We start from the raw sequence: 21,035 nt of genomic DNA on the forward strand, positions 1-21,035 counted from the left end.
CAGAAGCAGCAGTGTCTCCGGGAGCTCACTCTGACTAGACAGCCTCCTGAAGGGGCCTGTGCATGACATCCTGTCACCTAGAAACTGACTGTAGTGAGTGCACAGCCGTCAGGCAACGTTTGACGGTGGGTCAGGACCCCCTTCCTCCTCCTCCTCCTGCATGCTCTGACAAGAGAATTATGAGACTCCTAAAGTTTCTTTTATATTTCTGAATTAGAGGAGGGACTGGAGCTCATTCCCCAAATCCAAGTCCTGCTTTCTGATCATAAAGATGCCGAGCTAAACAACGCACTGCACACAGCCTAGTGCTTCCAGATCTGCTGAGTCGAACTGAATCTGCAAATCCATAGACTTAAGATGTAAGACATCTTCAGTTACATTACATTTCTGCTGTGTGCTTTTAAATCACGCAGCGCAAGGCCCATCAGCATTTAGGGTATATTTATTGCTGTAACAAATGTCATATGATTGTGTCCAGTGTTATCCATTATTTATGAATAACAGAGGCTCTAGGACTGGAAACGACAAGCTTTAATATGTCCAAAAGGTTAGGCATAATGCAGATTGCTGCTCTATAAATTTCTTGACACTATTTTCCCTCCTAATAAAGCACTGTCAGTGCTGACCGTACTGAACTTTGCATTATTTCTGTACCATTCATGACTGCCTCTGCCTTCAGTGAAGACGTGTAATTGTAGGAACATATTTAACAAGAAAGCATCCTTTTAAAAAGCAGGAAATTTTAAAAGTAATCAGAGTAGGAAATTCCTCTTATCCCATTAAAAATTGAGTCTCTTTATGAAGACAGTTCCTTGGCTGTAGGCTTATGAGAGCTTAAGAAATATTAATTAAAGATGACAAACCCTCACACTGCCCATAATTAGCTTTCTGACACTGATTAAGATCCTGTCTACCATGCACTCGGCATGTTTGAGCATAGCCACCTACTTTTCGCTAGTTAACTTTTCACTGGTTAACCTGTGACTGGAGGTGCTGGGAGGTTTACAGGTGATGCAGTCTGGGGGGTTCTCGTCGGGCCTGCAGCTCGGCCCATGTGCTTCACGGGACTTGAACTCTTATTCCCGCAGCCTGTCTCTCCCTGGGACCCACATGTGGATACAGCTTTCCCGTCCTCTCTCACTCTCTCTCTCTCTCTCTCTCTATCTCTGGTAAGGTCGTGAATTGTGTATTCTGAGCAACACTTGGAGCTTTCGAGGCTGTGCTCCCATATAATGTCAAGAAAAGAGAAGCCGTCCTCAGGAAATTTCCCAGTTCCCACTTTTTGGCCCTTCCTAGGCTACTTTGTTTATGAAACAGTAAGTTTTGCAAAGTGAACCTTGTAACAAGCTCTTTCTTTAAAACAAAACAAAACAAAACTCAAGGAAGTGAGGCCATCAGAAAGCTTTGAGATAAAGCTAATATTATTTTTCCATTATTATGCATGATCCAAAATACAAATCGACTCTTTGCTGTTTTATTGTTAGAACAAAACAAATCTTAGAGGAACACCGTGCTGTCCAACCAATTAAAGAGCAAATTTTTAACTTCTCCAGATGTTCAGTTAATAAGATCATGCCTAGGGCGCCTGGGTGGCTCAGAGGGTTAAGCCTCTGCCTTCGGCTCAGGTCATGATCTCAGGGTCCTGGGATGGAGCCCCGCATCAGGTCTCTGTTCAGCAGGGAGCCTGCTTCCTCCTCTCTCTCTGCCTGCCTCTCTGTCTGCTTGTGATTTCTCTGTGTCAAATAAATAAATAAAATCTTAAAAAAAAAATTCATGCCTAACCTAGTCCCTATAGTCCTTAAAGTTCCATTAAGCTGCCAGAAAACTTTATCATTTTGTGTGTTTTTGTGCAAAAGATAGAGAATGGGAAAAAAAAAAAAGATTGAGGGGAAAGGGTTGGGGGTAAAATGAATTCATGTCAAGGATGATGTGGCTTGGAAAAGTGGCTACAGATTAAAGGTAAGAGGCACCTCTAGAATGTGAATTGATTGGTAAAATACCCTAAGGTGTAAGTTGCTGATTTTAGAAGAAAAAATTCAAGTCTGCATAATCATAATTTCAGCCTTTTTTTTTTTTTTTAAAAAGAAAATGGATGTTAGGTGAAGAAAAAGATTTTAGTTGGTATCTCTTGAAAAGAAACTTTAAATATTGGTGTGCATATGCAGGCAGGGAGATGAAATAGCTTCCTATACGAATGACATTTAACTTTTTTTTTTTCCCCCATCTAACCTTTCCACAATAATCTCATCAAGACCTTAGATAAATTCAGCAAGTTGTCAGGAGGATACAAAATTTATTAGATCAAATCTACATCTCTGCCCGCACTGCTGGGGACGTCCTCTCTCTCCACGTGGGCTGCTCTGTCCGGCCCCTCCTCCCAAGCACGGGCTCACGGGAGCCGTGCACATCCTCAGTCCCAACTCCCGGCACCCGACCTGCTCATGGTCCCGCTTCCCTCCGCTATTCAGATTCCGCCTTTGGTAGGTGGCTTGGAAATAACTAATCTAGTAAACCCTGGGTTGTATCAGCGTTTCTTCCTCAGCTTCCCCCAATCTCAGAGTCTGATCTGGACAAAAACTTGGTGCCATGCATCCCAGTGTTTCAACTAGAGAGACAGAGAAGCACAAATTGGGAGTTGAGCTGGCTTGGAGCTCTACCTAGGATAGAGCTCGTAGCTTGGCAAGGAGCATCTTCCAGGGAAATGCCAGTGAGGTGTAGAAACAGACACTTTAGATCCAAAACAGATGTAAAGTTCCATTTCCCCAACTTGCTGTATATGTGTAACTCATAACCTAATGTTATTGAGGGATCCATTCGTTACATGTCTGTCATCCTCTTGATCTCCGTCCTTCCTTCCCTCCCATGCTCCTTTCATCCCCTTTTCCCACCCATCCACCTTCTATCCGCCACTGCCCACAGCTACAGCACAAAGCCCTTAGCGTAACTTTGAAGGCTCCAGACTACCATTTCAATCTCAGGTCGAGTTGTGGCCCTCCAAATAGTCCATCATGCTAGTCACAGCACACTCTGTCTTACACTCTGAACTTTCTTAGCTTCATGTTCCAGTCATGTGGCTTCTTTGGCTCGGAATGGCTGCCTTCCCCCTTGTTATCCTTCAGTACTTTGCAAGGCCTTTCCCTCAGATCCCAGCTTGGATTTGAGCTGTGTCTCCCTTCCTGCTGTCTCAGATCACCACTGGTCCCTCTTTCCTTCTCTTACTTGGACTTCACTCTGCCCCACTGGCTAGCCAGGAGGTCACCTGCACATAGCCCCTGAGAAACTGATTTCCTTGACTTGAAGACTTAGGTGGAATTCAGATCAGTAGCCACTGTAACATTTAGTTTATGGCCATTTAAATGTTTGTGGAAAGCGTGAACCAAGAAAGTGAGGTTGCCCTTATGTCTTGCTTTTGAGCTGGGGTTTTTGTTGCCATTATTAAACATATTTTCTGGTGCTTTCTAGATTCTAGTTGATCTCTTTCAAAGGCATGGAAATGAGAAATGGAAAAAAAGGGTAGCCGTATAATTAAAGAAGAAAAAATTTAACATATTAGGTTAACATAACAGTTGATAAAAACCTGAGGTTAAATAAAATTAAAAAGAACCAATAGTTTTAACCATGCCCTTGTTTAGGAACAGTTTGATTTCTGAGTCTTTCTAACTTAAAAAGGGCATTTGAGGTGAGCCTGGGTGGCTCAGTCGGTTAAACATCTGATTCTTGGTTTCAGCTCATGTCTGATCTCAGGGTTGTGAGATCAAGTGGCCTTGGGCTCATTGCTCAGCAGGGAGTCTGCTTGTCCCTCTCCCTCTGCTCCTCCCACCACTCCATGCTTTCTCTCTTTCAAATAAATTTTTTAAAAGTGGCATTTGAAAGCCTACATTCAGTGATAATCTGTTGAATTACTCTATCACATTTCAAATGCATATATAACTTTTAGTGATAATTCTCTGATAATATTTTCCACAGAATGAAAATTTTAATTCCTCTTATATAGGTTATGGTAGGATTTTCTTAGAGTTAAAGGGTAGATGTAATCTAGACATTAGATTTTATGTACTCACTGAAGAAATTATCAGCAGTCTTTCCCCATAGGATTGCCAGATAGCAAGTATGCAGAACATCCAGTTAAATTTCAACTTAAGCGGAATAATAATGTTTTAGTATAAGTATGTCTCAAGTGATCTGTCGGACATACTTACCCTAAAAAGTATTCATGACTTATCTGAAATTCAAATTTAACTAGGGATTCTATGATCTAGTAACTTTACCCTGGGACCCCTAAATAATGTGCTTCTAATGATTCCCACAAATATTCTTTGGACCCGTCTATACTTTGGAGATGAAAATAACAGAGTAACAAAATGGTGCCAAACCTTTATGGAGCCAGTATAGGATAATTTACAAATTAAAATACTAATTCTAATTAAATTAAAATACTAATTAAAATACTAAAATTCAATCAAAAATTGAATCTTATTTTTCATCATCAGCAGCAGTAGCAACTTTAGATACTTTTCGTGAACTTTGAAGGATCGCTTTCCTCCAACACAGCAGAAAAAAGTGCACTTTAATTCAGAATGGTTGTTGGGACAACAGTAGTCAGTCCCCGTCTGCTGAGTGTTCCTGGGCTCTGAGCATGCCCACTCCTACCTGGTCCAGTCAGGTGTGGATTGTGGAGGGGCAGGTGGGGCTTCCTGCCCCATCCACTGGTAGTCTTCCCCACCAGACTGAACCCCGTGCTCTGAATTCTCCAAGACTGCCCGGCCATCACATTTGAAAATGGCTGTAATGCTATAGGTTTTACTAATAAAAGCTATGCAAATTATCAAGGGCTTCATTTTTTTTGGAACAAAGTTAAGGCTGTTGGAAAAAAAGCCCGAGTTTGGCAGCATTTCTACCAAACCTTAAAATGTGAATGCTGCATCAGCCATACCTCCCTCCTCTCCCCTCGTCTTCTCTCCTCCCTGTGTCCAGTGGCGCATGACGCGCACAACACAGTGCTGAAGGGAAGGGCTAAAGAAATGGGTCTGAGAAACCGTCTTCCAAAAGCTGTGTCCTGACATCAGCCAAGCTGCTTTGAGTTGTGTACTACCCTTTTCTAAAATCTGCTGTGCGCACTTCAGCTTTGTTCACACAGGCAGTGGTGGCCAGAAAGGCTTTTCAGGGCACTTCTTGACTATGTGTGCTTTGTCTGTCTGACAGTTTGCTGGTTCTTGGATAGGAGCCGCGTCTATCTCTAGCATAGCCTCTGACTCCTTATTGGCTTCCCATACTGCATGTGCAGCCAGTCATAAATTTTGCTTGAGACGCCTCAGAAGACAGTTTTGTTATGGCAGTGGTACTGAGGAAATGGAAGAGAATATCTGGCCCCAGTGTGGGAGTCAGGAGAGGTGGAGGACCTTGTTTTTCTTCCTTTACTGTTGTCCTCCCTAACAATTCTCTCTGGATGTGAGATCACCTACATGAGACTTGATAGGAGCCAAGAAATTACTTTCCCCATAGAATTGGGGCACTTTAAAATCCCCAATCCATTAGATTTTAAGGATCGGAGGTTGTTAAAAAGCTAGTGCCATTGGGGCCACGCTCACCTCAAATTGGATTTCTCAGCTTGTTAATGAGGAAAGCCTGGCTCTGAGGTTTTGAGGCTCAGAATAGGTAGAGTTTGAATGGGATCAGAGGGACAAAGGGGTCAGGAGTAGGTTACCGCCAGGTCAGGGGAACACTGTGTCACGAGTCCAGACCGGTAATGGAAAAGCAGATGGGCAGCAGAAATGCTGACGCTCAGCTCTCCCTCGGCCACAACTTGGGGAATCACTAGCTACAGGTATCCTTGGGGGCCCACAGCTGGTCTGGAGAAGCTGCTCACCAGATGCTTAGTAAGACTAGAATCAGTAATTTCCTTTTAGTCTAAACCCGTTTTACTCTCAGCTCCTACTTGACCAAACTTCTCATCCCCAGTCACAAAGCTCAGTAGTTGGAAGAGATGTCAGAAGTGCACTAGATCATAACATTGCAACACATGGAGCCCAGCCCACAGAAGCATGGTGGTTGTAAATCTTGCTCCTCCAAATGCCAGAAGCCATGTTTTGATAGTAGTTGAATCCCCACTGGACTCCTCTAATTGCCTGAGGCCAGAGTTACCCAAACTTTAGTCATGCAGCTACTAATACTACAGTTTTAGTGGCACCTGTGAGTCTTACCTATCATATTACTTAGTAATTTTATCCCCCTGGACTTCACGCATTCGCATTTACTTAGTATTTAATTTAAATTACCTTTAAAATGTCTTCGAAGTAGAAACTTTGTCGTTATAGAAGGGGGTAAAAGCATCACTTTTCATAGATAGAAGGTTACCATAAAAAAGATAACTGAGAGCAAAACCGCTGTAATTTCCAGTTGGTTCCAGCTGCATGGCAAAGCCCCCAGCCCAAACCTGTTTATTCTTCTCAAAGTGGGAAGTGGCAAGTTAAGGGAGTTGTTATCAATGAAGCACCAAACTGAGACTCTTCCCTTGACATAACCAGGAAGGCCGAAAGAGAAATGAAAAGGACATGACCTTCCCACACAGGATTCAGTATTCTTGAAGGCCGTGATGTCCCCAGCGACCTAAATCCTGTCCTATAAGGAGCTGCCTGTCCCACTGGGAGGCCCTACTGCTGGAGGCCACATGGTGTTGGAGGAACCGTTGATGAACTCTATCATCTAGAAAATTCTGTTCAGGATTGTTGATGAAGTATGGACAACATACTCATCACCATATTTGACAGACCTTATGAATCTTGCTGTAATGTTATTTCCTGAAGTAGGAATTGCTTACACAAATGGCTTGTACATTGATTAAAATATATTCAACATTTACTGTATGTTTTAGTTTAAATTATTCATCTGATCTCTAATTTAAATTCGGTTTCCACATCTCTTTCTTGTGTGCAGCGAGTATATATCCTCTTGACTAAATGTAATTGATAGTATCTCACTTCAGAGATCTTCCAAAATATATAAGCATACTACAGCGCTGGCATTTCCAATCAAATGGGAACATCTTTGTATATATTGACTATTTTATCTGTTTTCTGACAGCTCACAAGAACTCTATAAAGTCTGAAGTAGGGCATTTTCTCCTGCTCTCATGTATTGTGTCCTAACAGCAGTGGTCAGCATTTACATTTTATATTTACGCTACACGGCTCCCTTGGCAGATCAGTACATGGCCAATTTTCTCACATATCTCTCAGTCTTCTTGGAAATCAGGTTTTATGGTATTATTACTTTTGGTCAGAAACAAGAAGCACAGAGTGGCTATTAATTTTCAGTATTGCTTAACCTAAAAAAGAAACCTCTTATTTCTTTGGCTGTGGGAAGGGGGTGGGGGTGGGGAGATGAGCCAGATCTAAAAATAAAGGGGATTTTCTTTCTTATTCATATGTAATTAGAGCCCCTTTGTAACTACTCATTACCACCTCAATAGTTATAGGATGAATAAATAATATATATTTTTAAATGTGGCATAACCAAGAAAGAAGTAGCCGGGGCTGCATCCAATTTCTCAACTTGGTGATTAAAGGGCTGGCTCTAGAGGCTCCAGACATCTAGGGACCCAGAGATAAAACAGAGCAGTTGGCTGTGTTTTTACTAATGAATCTAGGGCTTGAAAGGTATCAGGCAATTTTAAAGAAAAGCAGCAAGGACAAGAGACATTAGACAAGGCCAGTAGGGTAATGAAGGGCAAGGCCAGTTACTGAGAGAGAAAATTACTTCATTTTCGGTGATAATGCTTCTGCGAGCCTTACAGGCCTCTTAGTATGGCTGTCTCTGTACACGTACAGTGTCAGAAGGCTACTCACAGTGTAGAAGGAAAGAGCCTTGGAACATTCCACAGAAGGGCAGAGGGCTTGGGTCTATTATTTGGAAAGGGGGAGGCTGAGAACAATGGTAGCAGAAGGGGTTAGATCGCAAGGTGAGGATTGGTGCTTTGACAGAATGTGAGGAACGCACAGGATTAAGACAACAGCAAGGAAAAGAAAGAAAAAGACAAGCAAACATACTCTGGAAATGCAGGATTGTTTGGAGGATGACGTGGGACATAGAGTGGGGCCAGCTCAGCGGTGGTCAGCAGATCTGCAGGGCAGAGCTGCGGGCTCCTGGGCTTGCTGGCCTCTTACTTAGCAGCCAGAATGAAAAAACAAGGCATGGGGCACTTGACTCCTCCTCAGTAAGCTGGTGAGTGGGAAACATTTTCTGCTTAGCGGGGAAATGTGTGATGTTTTAGAAACAATTCCAGAGTATATTTAGCTCCTAAAGCTGGGGCACACAAATGTCACATTCCCATGAGACAAGTGACCCAGTGAAAAGAGCACCCGCCAGAGGCCCTTGCCAAAACCCATGAAACTCTCGCATCCCGGGAGATGCTTGCACACACGGATGTGACATCTTTAAGGCACCCACATCAGGAAATGAAAAGAAGCGAGGAGATCACGGATTGGGCCAAGTTAAGGGACGTCATCATGAGTCAGAAAAGAAACAAGACTTTTCCAACGGAATAACGCCATCATCAAGTCATACCACACGGTGCTTAGCAAAACAGAACAGAAGTTGAAAATAAATCATGAACATTAAACAGAAAAACAATTCAGAGCAAAATGGAAATTAAAATCATAAAAATCATGGCAAAAGGAACATTAAGCTACAATTTTGTTTTGTTTTGGAAAAATTTTTCTGCGTAACAACCCATTGTCATTGCCCCGTCAAACCGTAATCAATTGTCAGAAACCAAACTTGAATTTGACAGGGCAAGGCAAGGAGTTAACAGCACAAGAACAGTGATCATGTTACACACCCATGCAGTCCCCTCTGCCACCATTGTTTGACAATTTGTAGACTGCTTCCAGCTTTGTCAATATTCATAATAAGACCCAAGAGAATGAACAATGCCGAATTTTTAAATGATCTGTCAGAGTGTTAATTGGACTCTTCGATAACCTCCATCCCTTGGGGAGTTAACGACTGGGGAAGATTCACGCCACCAGTCTTGGTGAGGCGAAGAGGAAATGATTGGAACCAACAGCCAGCTACTTGGTTGACATATTGAATGCTTTACGGGGATGGCTGTTTGGTTTTTCAGAAAGTCACAGTGGGCAAACACCCAGGGAGTTCATGGAGCCGTCTCTTCTGGAGAACTCGGCCAAGACCAACACATCTGCGGTCTGGAGCCACACATGACAAATCATGGCACATGGTAGGCTTGCGGCCCGCCGGGATGGTTCTGCCCCGCCACCCGTGAGCCTGGCGCGCTCTCAGAACGGGAAGAGCGGGGATGCCTCCAGCTTCAGGAGGCTGCTGAGGCAGAAGCCACTCTTCTTAAGATTTGGGGCAGGGAATACGAATCAGAAGTTCTAGAGGAATAAGAAAATGGACTTTGGAGGGGACATGCTCTGGAACGAGTTACAAGGGCCGCACCTGCGCACGGCAGCTTGGCCCACGCAGCAGCGGAGGTGAGTTGCAAAAAAGAGGGTGAGAGTCCAGCGCATGGGTCAGCCTGGCAAATGGCCTCTTGAAGTAAAGATGGAAATATGTACATAGAGAACCCCGGGAGGGGGGACGTGGGGCATGACAGAGACTGGCCTCCAAGGGTCACGGTGGCTGGTCTGCCCTCGAGACTCCAACCCCCGCTTGGATGAAACTCTTGAAAACATATAGAAGTGAACAATTCTGAATGAGGGGAAGCAGCTCGCGACATAACTGGGCTTTTCAGGCTCTGATTTACAAGACTGTTTTCTGGACAAGTAAAGGCCTCTTCGATTGCAGCTGCAACTAAAGTAGGATGTGTTATCAGAAGCAGCCACCGGCGAGAAAAGAGAGGACATTTCCTGTCTCTCGTTGAGCAAAGAAAGCAGGGGAGAATTTAGGACAGTTCACAGTAGAGTCCCTTTCATTGAGCGCAGCTTCCTTTCCGTTTTAAATGCATAGCAATTCTGCTTGATTAAATGACATATTTTTGTCTCAGCCGTTGTCCTCAAAGGGCAGTTACAGTACATCGCGGGATCACGGCTCCATTCAAATTCAGCACCACGCGTGAGTGAGGGACGCTACTGGCCAGAGGATACTCTGGCCCACTGTTTCCCCATTCACGCAGGAAACGGGCTTTTGCTTGGATTGCATGCACATGCTGAGGCCGGCTCTGCCGTCCGTCCTGTTAACAGAATGGGGGAAGAGGACCTAGAATCCCAGAATGAGCTCAGAGGAGTGGAGAGGGGTCTGCTTTGGGCCAAACTGCACCTCTTTTGGGTGGAGGGAGCTTAGAGGATGTGTTATTTGTTTTGTGTGGTTTCTCCTTGATCGCGGAATAATTTGGGATCAAGCCGAGCACAGCGGACTGGATTGCAGTCTTTTTTTTTGTTTTTTGAGAAGCTTTCAATCGGAGTGTGTTGGAGGTTCCTTCAACACTGCACGGTTCAGCTGGAAGCAGTTACACAGTCCTCCTCACTTTTCCCTCCCTCTCCCCCCAGAGGAAGAGTCATTTCCAAGGCCTTACCCTTCTTGTCTTGGTGATTACGGGAAGACACTGCCCCCAAAGAGTCTGTGCTGTCGGGTGAATGGAGCAGGTCCTTCCAGTCCAGCATTCCCGCCCTAGACTCATACCCCTCTTGAGCCGCCGTGTCTGACGTGGTGGTGCTGGGCAAGAGGGAACTGGAGTGCCCTGTTTTCATCACAAATACAGTTAGGGAGAACATCGCTGGACACCCCCACATTCCCTTTGCTCAGAGGCCAGGAGGGGCTCCCCAGGCTGGCTGGAGGACTGAAAGGAGGTTGCCCTCCAGGTAACAGGCTTGGGGGTGGGGTTCTGCAGAAGACTCCCTGCAGGTGGAGGGTGAAGGGCCACAGCCCATCTCTGCTGCTTGCTCGGTGAGCCTCGGAGATTCACTTAATCTCTCTGGGCCTTGATTTTCCTTGTGCACAAAATGGGGATGATGACACCTTATCCTCCTCACACGGGGAGGATAAGGTGACACCGTGGGGAAAGTACCCAGCAGTGTCTGACACACAGCACGTGCTCAAGAAGGACCGGTGGCCTTCTCTGATGTTCGTGTAGCACCACTAAAGGCAGCATGTGTCCGCTCTGGGGGACACCCTCTGTGACTAATGGGGTGGATGGTAGTAGAGGAGCCTCTCGCCTGTTAGGAACAACTCTTTGGTCCCAAGCCCTTCTCCCTGAGCCTCTCTCCTGGAGGGTGTGTCTTGCGTTCAGCTTCAACTCAGCTTCACGGGTTCCCCATTTTTTTTTTTTTTTAAAGATTTTATTTATTTATTTGACAGAGAGAAATCACAAGTAGGCAGAGAGAGGAGGAAGCAGGCTTCCCGCTGAGCAGAAAGCCCGATGCGGGGCTCGATCCCAGGACCCTGAGATCATGACCTGAGCCGAAAGCAGAGGCTTTAACCCACTGAGCCACCCAGGCGCCCCGGGTTCCCCATTTCTAAGGGAAGTGACGGCTTTCTAAAGGGACCTGCTCTCACCACCGCTTCCCTGGAATGATATCCTCTGCTGCCCGGTGTTGCCATGGCTCTGCCCTCTGTGTCTTGTTCCAGCCAAGTCAGCTGCATGGCCTCCTGACTCTGGCTTGGGAGAGGCCGTTCTTGAGGCCGCACTGACTGACATGCTTTAGATTAGAAAGGGACAGCTTTTTGACATCCAGAGGCTACCAGAGGATGATGTCAGGAAAAGCATGGCCAGGTTGGGAGTTAGGGCAGAAACTCTGGATACTTCTGTGAACACATTCCTAAGCTTTCCTGCCACCATCCCACAAGGTTAAATACAGGTCGCACCAGGTGCTTTGATGTAAACTGCCACAGTGATTTAAAGGAAGCCCCACTACCTGTTCTCTCTGGGAGAAATAAATTTTAACCTCTCCATGATTTTCGACTCGAGTCTTTGGCTCATTAAACCATCTTCGCTATGGCAACCTCCTCTTGCATGGTGTTTGAAAGACCATCCAGGCAAATACTGTGAATGTGGAGTCAGTGGCTCTGGCAGAAAGGAGGAGAGTCACAGGTGGCTCCCGCCTTGGGCTGTGATCACCACGTATGTGACAAATAAAATACTGGTGACCAGGAAGGAAGATGACAGTGATCAGTGCACTGCATTCTTCTTTATGACACTTATTATAATAAGTTGGGTTTCCAGGAGACTCCAGTACTGCACGTAACAGACAACGTACGTAAAAAAGACTGAGGGAAAAGCAAAGAAGCCAAGTGGCCCACCCACACTCTACTGATTTCTGCAGAAACGCCGCTCCCAAATGCCACCACAGCACGTGCACAACATTTAAGAAACCTCTTCCTGCGTAAATTTTGTTCGCCTCCACGCAGCTTCCAACACTGGCTTTGGTGCACAGAGTCTGGTTTCTATCCAGCTGTTAGGAACATGTTCATTTGCAACTCAAGGATGGTTGCCTCTAGACTTTCTCTTTTTTTATTTCTGGGTTTCACAGCGCATCTCTTAATACCGATAAGACGACAGGAGTAGTGAAATTAAGCCAAACTTGTAAATGCAGATTTTCTGACTTCTTTTTTGCTTATATTGCGGTCTGAAACAGAGCCTCTTGTTTTCTACTCCTGAATTCTACACCGCTCTTAGGCGATACATGGTCATCCCAAGAGAGAATTCAGCACCCAGCCTAGGCAAACCATTAGAAATCGCTTTGTAGGGAGTTAGAATGGAGGGGGTGTGGGGGGGGACGACGACAAAACCCTTTTCTCCAAGTAGCAGGAATTTCTTTTACCTGAATTGATACGCATTTTGAGTACTTTCAATTTAACTGTGTTCAAGGGGCAATTTTATGGTAATGCCATAAGTATGGTTTAGGGAGAACATTTCTTAATACGGTAATCTAGGGGAAATATATGCCTAAGGGACACATTCTCTGTTGAAAGATTTCCTGAACCATATGCTGCAGATACATGGAAAACTCATTGGTAATGGAAAGCTATGGCTATGAGAGGAAATTAATGTGGACCAGATGGTAGTTAGGTAGAAAAATGCTTTACACAAATGTGAGAAATCAGCTCCTTCCTATTGCTGAAGTGTTAGTCTAATACCCACCGCATCCCCATTTTCTATATGTAAATCTAGAGAAACCGTGCATCTGATGTACTCAAGATTAAAGAAAAAAATTGAGCAGCCTGAGGTTTGTATTCTTTTAAACTTAGGCTTGAGATAGGCAACACGTGTCACTAGTGAGCCAGACAGTTGGAGAAAGCAATGCCTGATTCTCAAAAATTTTAGAACCGCCTTGTAAGAGCACAGTTAAACAGCAGTCCTTCGTTTGAAATCAGAGAGGTGTGTTATTACTACTTCTCCAAGCTTAAAATGTTAAAAGGAAATCACTTACATTCTTTCTTAAAATCTGATTCTACAGGCTGTATCATTTTTGTATATTCCCTGAGACTCTGTAACCAAAATAATGCTACGCAAATAGGCATTTATTTGTAGTTCCGGTGTTACAGGTCAGTAGATTTGGAGCCTATGGTTTTGTCTTGTTAATCCATTAAGAAGGGTCATATTTTAATCAGTGGAGCTTAAGATCCTTTTTTTTTTTTTTTTTTTTGTAATCTCTCCATCCAACGTGGGACTTGAACTCACGGCCCTGAGATTAAGAGTTGCATACTCCACTGACTGAGCCGGCCAGGCACCCCTGATATATTATTATTATCATATGCAAAGGAATATATTTTAGGAGTTAATTTTAATATGCATCATATTGTTTCTCTATATCTACAAGTCTTTGTGACTCCAGAGGTTAGAGATCCTTCAAACCACTGTTATCTATTAACAATGACTGTAGCCAATTAGACACAAAACAAGAGATACTAAATCAATACAAGAAAGGGAGAGAGAAGGAAAACAGGGTCCAATTCACTAAAAAGAGGTTCTTGCAGTGTGACTGCTGTTGCACAGAATTTTTGCCAAGCAGAGAGATTGCAAGACTTATCGCAATGATTCCTTTTTTGAGTCAGGCAGGTCTCATGGCTCTTAGAGCCTCAGCTCAGCCACTGAACATTTTAGGGGGGATGTGCAAAGGACACAGCTAGAAACAGTGGGTGCATTTTAGACTTTGTGGTTGGCTTCTTAGTCTGTGTCTGTGCTCATACAAATAGCAATTTGGTCTTTGATGGTAGAAATACAGTGCCTAGTCCAGCGCCTGACACCATGGTGGGCATTCAACACATATTTGAGTGAATTAATTAAATCTGTTCTAGCTTTTTTAACTCCAAAACAAGCATCTCTTAGAATAGTTTGTGAAAAGAAAGTCTCCTGTGTTTTTTTTAAGTACTGTCTGGACCAGTTCTTATTTTGGTGGTCAGTCAGTCATCTAGCCACTTGACGCTGGACAGATGTAGCTTAAAATGGACAGGATCATTAGTTGAAAGGAAAATTCCAACTCTTCTTTAGTTTCATCACAGAAGCCACTGATCAAGAGCTGAGCGTGAACAGGCATCATCCCTTAAGATGTTAATATGGAGGAATTAAAATGTTCCTTTCCCTTTGTAAAGGAACTAGAGATCCATAGCTTGGACTTTTTGTTCATAGAAAGTGTCCCATCGTCTAATTACTCTTTCTGTGTGAGAAATTACCTGGGAGTTAAAAGTGGTCTCCGTCCAATTGATGAATGCTGGGGAGGTTGCTGGTTCAATTAGATTTAAGACCTGAATTCCTCAGTACCTGGTAAAGATTATTCAATTCTAGGAAATGATTGCAAAGCATGATAGTGGGGGATAACAGATGCTCAGTGGGTTCTCCTTCTGAAGGTGAGCTAAGCTAGACGACATCTGCCTCCCGAGAAATTTTTGTTCATTGTTGGTGTTCAGCATTCTGGCTTGAGTCACAGATACGACTAAAGGTGGATGAATTCTGTGGGCTCATCTGCTCTCATGGCCCCCCTTCACAGGGGAACCAGGCATTGTTTCCCATATTAGCACAGCTCACTTAGGAGTGCACAGGCTTTAGGCCTTCCAAAGAGGCTTTTTAATTACGCTAATTAGACACAGGGAGTAAGAGTTTATTACATAGAGCTGTTAAACACATTTGCAGCCATCTTGAACTATTTCTCTGAATCCTAAACCTGCCTTACTTTTCTTTCCTTTTTCCCCCTTCCTTTATTCCCTGCCTCTACATTTAAAGCCTGTCCTGGAATTGTTACTGTTAACATATTTTTAACACGAAAGCTCTACAGCGTTTGTGCACCAGTGAAACTCTTCGTCCCCGTTATCATGCAAAGCTTCAGTCTTCCATCACATGTGTTTTCCATATTTAAAAAACACATGAATAGTTTATCCTATAAACGTTTGGGGGAACTCTGAGAAATAGCAGTGGAACACTTCAGTTCCATTTCAGTTTTTCTTATAAAGGGCTTGGAATATTCTGTTTATGGACTTCATGGCTTTGTTTAATATAGTGTCTGTGTATTTCAGAGCAGGAACAATGGGGTAAATCCTGTTTGCACATCGTTTCCCCTGCGTCAGTCTTCCTTGTATACATTTGGAAGAACTCTCACTGAAAATACGTCTACATGCTCATACTCTTTGGGAACTTAAATTTCGATGGCTAATTTTCGTGTGATATTGGAAAGGTTTGCCTCCTAAGAACTGGTCTCTGCATGATGTACACATTTTCTTCCCCCCTGCGGAGGGCAGCGCCGTGAAAGTCAGCATTTTCGGGAATGGTACTCTGCCAGTTGAGAGCTATGGCCTATTACTTACACGCACTATTCTTTTATCTTGGATATACTTATATCCAAAAGCAATTTCTTCTCCCTCAAGAACTCATTAAATATATTCACCGAATTCCCTGAGGTTGGAGAATTTCGTGTTCTGTGGATTAAAAATGTAGGAGCCAGTCTCATATGTCAATTGTCTCTCACAGGCAGTGATTTTTGAAGCATCATGAGATGGAGAAATAATTTTAGTGAATTGGGGCCCTGCAGTAACGAAGAATCTGGTCCATGATGTTTAGGAATGAAAACTATAAGCTATGACATGATAAGTGGCTTGGAATTACCAAAAAAAAAAAAAAAAAAAAACCAAAAAAATTCCGTAAACTGACCATATACTGTGTTGTAAGACATTTCATGATCTGGAAGAGGAGTTGAAATGTCTATAAAAAAATAATGAGGGTAAAAAAATTAATTAAAAAAGAAACCCAAGATTTGAAAATACTCAAGAGGATTAGTGAAACAGGATTTCCCACATAGATTTCCATCGATATTAAATGATGAGTAATATCTTTCTTACCATTCAGGGCCACGAAGGAATCTGGAAGACAAAAGGGAGGAGAAGGTTACTTAATGTTTAACACTCTGCTTAGCGTGACTTACATAATAAGCAGGAATGAGCTAATAGAGAATTATGCTTACAAATGGTCCCCAGTACTAAGTGCTTTTTAATTTCTGCGTGTAATACAAGACGCTTTATATTGGGTCCAATTTCACACATTCCCATCTCTCCCCGAGTGAGTTTCCTCAAAGTCACTGCCCTTTTTTGTCAAGACTCAAATGCAAGAGTTAGTAGACGGAATGGGAACTGCGAGTGTTTGTGATTCTGGGATTTGAGGCCTTACTCTATAGAGAGGGACGTGTATGTGGGCAAAAGAAGTGACACCTGGACCACACTTAGTAGAAACGCTCTTGTCTTTATGTTCTCCCTCGTGTCATCATCTCAGCCACACAGGTGTGTGCACGCTGTGTGTCTGAGTCACATTGCTGGTTCATTCAGCTTGCTCTGAGTTCAGCCTCTGACACTGACTTCAGGATTTCCTCATTTCCTCTTAAAATCCTGTTCAGGAGTCACTGTGCACCAGTTATCTAAACCCTGAATGCCTGTATGTGAACAGGTCTGTAACAGAAGTAGGTCATGCCCCAGCAGGAGCAGAGAGCAGAGAAGCCACCAGGAAAGGCAGCGGGGCGGGGGGCGGGGAGCGCTGTACTTCCTGCCCTGAGTGGGCCCCCCCGAGTGCCTTGCTGGGACTGGAGTTCACGGTTAGGGAGCACACCATAACACAGAGATTGAAGAGTAAATCATGGGCTGGGGACCTGAAGGGCTCCCCTGTGTTAGATACAGAGGTTTCCTTTGGTTCCTTTGCCCCAGAACACACAGGTCATGTGGACACGTGACAGAGATGGTAACAGCCATTTTCACAACTTTCATCCATTCATTCAGTCCCAGTCGACACTCCTGTTTTCTACAGATGCCCATACCACCAGATCATAAAAATAGGAAGAAAATTATTCACTGAAGTCAGCTAATTAAGTTTGCTCACACAGACCCACACACAAACCAGAACTTGTTTCCCTGAAAATGGAGCCATAAGGCTCCAACACGATTAATATGATTTAAGATCCACTGATCAAACATCAAGCCGTTTCACGGCACACAAATAATGTTTTGGTGAGGACACTGTCTCCTAGGTAGATTTCTTTCCCTAAGTTTTGTGTTTGAAGACCTAATAAGAAGCTTTGGCCAATATGTAATATTTGCAAATGAAATAATACAGCAAAGAATTTGGGAGATAAGGCTGCCTGTAGTCCTCTTTATTGGATTATTGTTGATCTCCAAAAAAAGGTAAGGTAGAAATTTGAGTGGTACCTCAGAGTCTGCGAGTTCAAGGATTGAGGGTTGGATCCGTGATTTTCATTATGGAATCAGGTATCAGAGTATACCTGATTTTAATTCCCTCAGGAATTTAATTCTCTCGGGAGTTTAATTCCCTCAGGAGCTATTTTTTGGGTGCCATTTTGAATGAATAAGCTTTCTGGAATTCATCATCTATAACATGTAAAACACTGTAAACTAACTATTTTCCAAGAAAGTGGCGTTGTTCTCTAAATCAGCATTAATAAACCTTTTCAGGAGAATACCCACGTTAATCAGGTCATAGGACAACTGGGGAGACTTTTGACCAGGATCTTTTATATGAAGTTCCAGCTAAAGTGTTACAGCTTAATAACTTTTGAGATGAACTCCGAGGTAAGCATAATGGATTAATTCCTATAAAAAAAGGTTATTTTGAGTCATCTTGCACCTAGTGGGTTCTTTCTGAAATCTTCTTCTACTGTGAGTGGTAACAGACATCAATAAAAAAAGTTTTTTTATTAGGCGATATGTTCAAGAACACAACACTCCATTCAATTAAAAAGCTAGAATAAAAAAAAAAAGCTAGAGTACAGCGATCAGTCTTTTTATTATTTGGCTAAAAATTATGGTGTAATAAGACATTTTTTAAAACAACAAAACCAGTTTTTTAATGGAAATGCTGATTTGACTTATTGGTTGGCTATAATTAATATCCTCTGGAATGAATTGGTTCCACAGTGTTATAACAAGGAAACAGGTGCTGGCACTTGACAGCAACAGCACTGACACACTGGCTTTCCAACACACTGTTTTCTCTCTCTGATATTTAGAAGATGATTCCTGTTACTTCTGCCTGGTTTGGGGCCATCCACACCCAGCCCCACATATGGGGTCATGTTTCTGGGCCATCCGAGCAAAGGATCTTTGCACAAAGATGAGCATGGATAAAAAGCAGTACTTACTGTGACAGTCTCCCAGGCCCTCTGTGCTGCCACGTTCTATGTCCTGTTCAAAAGTCAGTCTTTAAAAAGAAGAACAGGGAGAAGAAGGAAACAAATTCAATAATGCATGTCCTTACTCTGGAATGAGTCTGAAGTTTCACTCCAGAAATGAACATGGTTTGATAAACTGAATGGTAGGTGCAAAAAAAGAAATAGATAACAGCTGGAAAATCTGTCTCTGAAGTTTATGGAAAACAAGTCTTTATGGGACTCTCCAAAGAGAAGGCAGGGTTTAAGCCACTAATTCTGATAGTATTCAGGGAGCTAATTAGTTGGTGGACTATTTATGTCCTTCTTTTATGGATTCTTTGAGCATTTCTTAAACATTAAAAAAGTTTAAATCTTAACATAACTCTTTTTTTTTTTAAGATTTTATTTATTTGACAGAGATCACAAGTAGGCAGAGAGGCAAGCAGGGAGAGAGAGAGAGAGAGAGGGAGGAGGAAGCAGGCCCCCTGCCTAGCAGAAAGCCCGATGCGGGACTTGATCCCAGGACCCTGAGATCATGACCTAAGCTGAAGGCAGAGGCTTAACCCACTGAGCCACCCAGGCTGCCCATAACTCTTTTTAAAAATATTTTTAAAGATTTTTATTCATTTATTTAATAGAGAGAATGATCACAACTAGGCAGAGAGGCAGGCAGAGAAAGAGGGGGAAGGAAGCATGTCCCTGCTGAGCAGAGAACCCGATGTGGGGCTTGAGAGACCATGACCTGAGCCAAAGGCAGAGGCTTAACCCATTGAGCCACCCAGGTACCCCTTATTAACCCCCGGTTTTTTTTTTTTTTAAGATTTTATTTATTTATTTGACAGAGATCACAAGGAGGCAGAGAGGCAGGCAGAGAGAGGAAGGGAAGCAGGCTCCCTGCTGAGCTGAGAGCCCGATGCAGGGCTCCATCCCAGGATCCTGAGACCATGACCTGAGCCGAAGGCAGAGGCTTTAACCCACTGAGCCACCCAGGGGCCCCTAAAATGTTAACATAACTCTTTATAAGTGATATAGAAGTCTATAAATTAAAAAAAAAAAAAAAGAAAAAGAAAAATATGTGCCTAAAAAAAAAAAAAGAAAAGAAAAGAAAAAGTAAAGGTCTCTTTCTCTCTCCTTTTCCTTGACCCCAGTACTGCCTTCCTAGACCTTGATCTGTTTCTCTGCCTAGAAATGACCTGTGTGACAGTGTGTTCCAAAGAACAAAGGGCCGGGGGCCTGTAGCACCCTCGAGGGGTGTGGTGGTACATTGTGCCGAGACCCCCAGAGACCCGGCAACCCTGTGACCTTGAGAACCTTGCCTTATTACCCTCCTACTCGCCCACAAGCTCACTCTTCTTTCAAACCCCTTTGGTTACCATGGGCTGCACAAGGTATATAACAAGACCAGTCTTAGCATCTCTATTTTGATTTTTGAAAGAAGCACGCTGGACTCAATCAGAGGAGTACTGTCCTCTTTGAGGAGACGCTCTGTGCTCCTCCTCACAACATTGTTGACACTCTGTTTTGCAACTGCCTTTAGAGTTTATTTTATGGACCGTCTAGGAAAACCATCTGGAAAGTCACAGCCTTGATCGAATCATTCACTGTGTTTGCTTTCCAGTGTTTTTCTCTGTTAAAAATCAAATTTGTATTCCAAAGATAAAGATTTTCAGAGGTATCGGAAGCCAGGATTCATCAGGCTCTGAAGGCCGTTTTCTAAAGGGAGTTCCACATGTTTTGAGCAATGAGATATAGATGTAGATCCTTAAGGGAACAATTTTGGAGTTCAGATGTTGACGTAAAAGTTACTTTCTTTTTAAGATTTTATTTATTTATTAGAGAGAGTGACTGCACACAAGCAGGGGGCAGGGGGCGAGGGAGAGGGAGAAGCAGACTTCCCACTGAGCAAGGAGCCCAGTGTGGGGCTTGATCTCTGGACCCTAGGATCATGACCTTAGCTTAACCTACTGAGCCACCCAGGAGGCCCTACCTAAAAATGATTTTTAAAAATCAGTCTTACCACCTCAGGTCACACCTTGAATATAGAAAGGAGATAGGTCATTTCTTAGCTTCCCTCCCGTAATTTGTAATCTTTACTCCTTCACCTCAAGCGTTCCCAGGAAAAGATACAAATCTCTAACGCTAGTATGTCAGCATTGCTACTTGTGAAGTGATCTAATCATGAATCACGAGGCAGATTTCCAGGTCAGACTTGACAACTGTCCTGAGTTATGTTTGTGGGAATACTTTCCCTCAAGTTAGTGTGTGGTGGTCATCAGATCCACTCTCCTGCCTCTCCAGCTATTCTAAAATGGGAGAGGAGGCTCAGAGTGATGCCAAGATGGTTCTTTGCCCTCTAGGATCTGGGGACATTGAAGGAATGGTTCAGATGGAACTGTGCTGCCATATGGCACCTTCCTTGAGTTGCCCTAACTTGTCAAGGAC

General features: G+C 43.4%; 1 protein-coding gene across 3 annotated transcripts in view; it reads right to left on the reverse strand.

Moving 5' to 3' along the window:
• Positions 1-21,035, reverse strand: part of SEMA6A (semaphorin 6A) — a 125,002-nt gene that overhangs the window by 10,889 nt on the left and 93,078 nt on the right. The window contains exons 16-19 of one of the 3 annotated variants that reach the window (XM_032842253.1): positions 18,585-18,643; positions 16,285-16,305; positions 16,097-16,147; positions 10,532-10,696 (exon numbers count right to left, since the gene is read on the reverse strand). In XM_032842253.1, coding sequence (XP_032698144.1) covers positions 10,532-10,696; positions 16,097-16,147; positions 16,285-16,305; positions 18,585-18,643 — 296 coding nt within the window. The remainder of the gene's footprint in view (positions 1-10,531; positions 10,697-16,096; positions 16,148-16,284; positions 16,306-18,584; positions 18,644-21,035) is intronic. The other 2 variants (XM_032842254.1, XM_032842255.1) reach the window with 2 other exon arrangements.

This window comes from Lontra canadensis, unplaced genomic scaffold (genome assembly GCF_010015895.1).
Source record: "Lontra canadensis isolate GAN:19392208 unplaced genomic scaffold, GSC_riverotter_1.0 scaffold126, whole genome shotgun sequence".
In the NCBI taxonomy this organism is placed as follows: Eukaryota; Metazoa; Chordata; class Mammalia; order Carnivora; family Mustelidae; genus Lontra; species Lontra canadensis.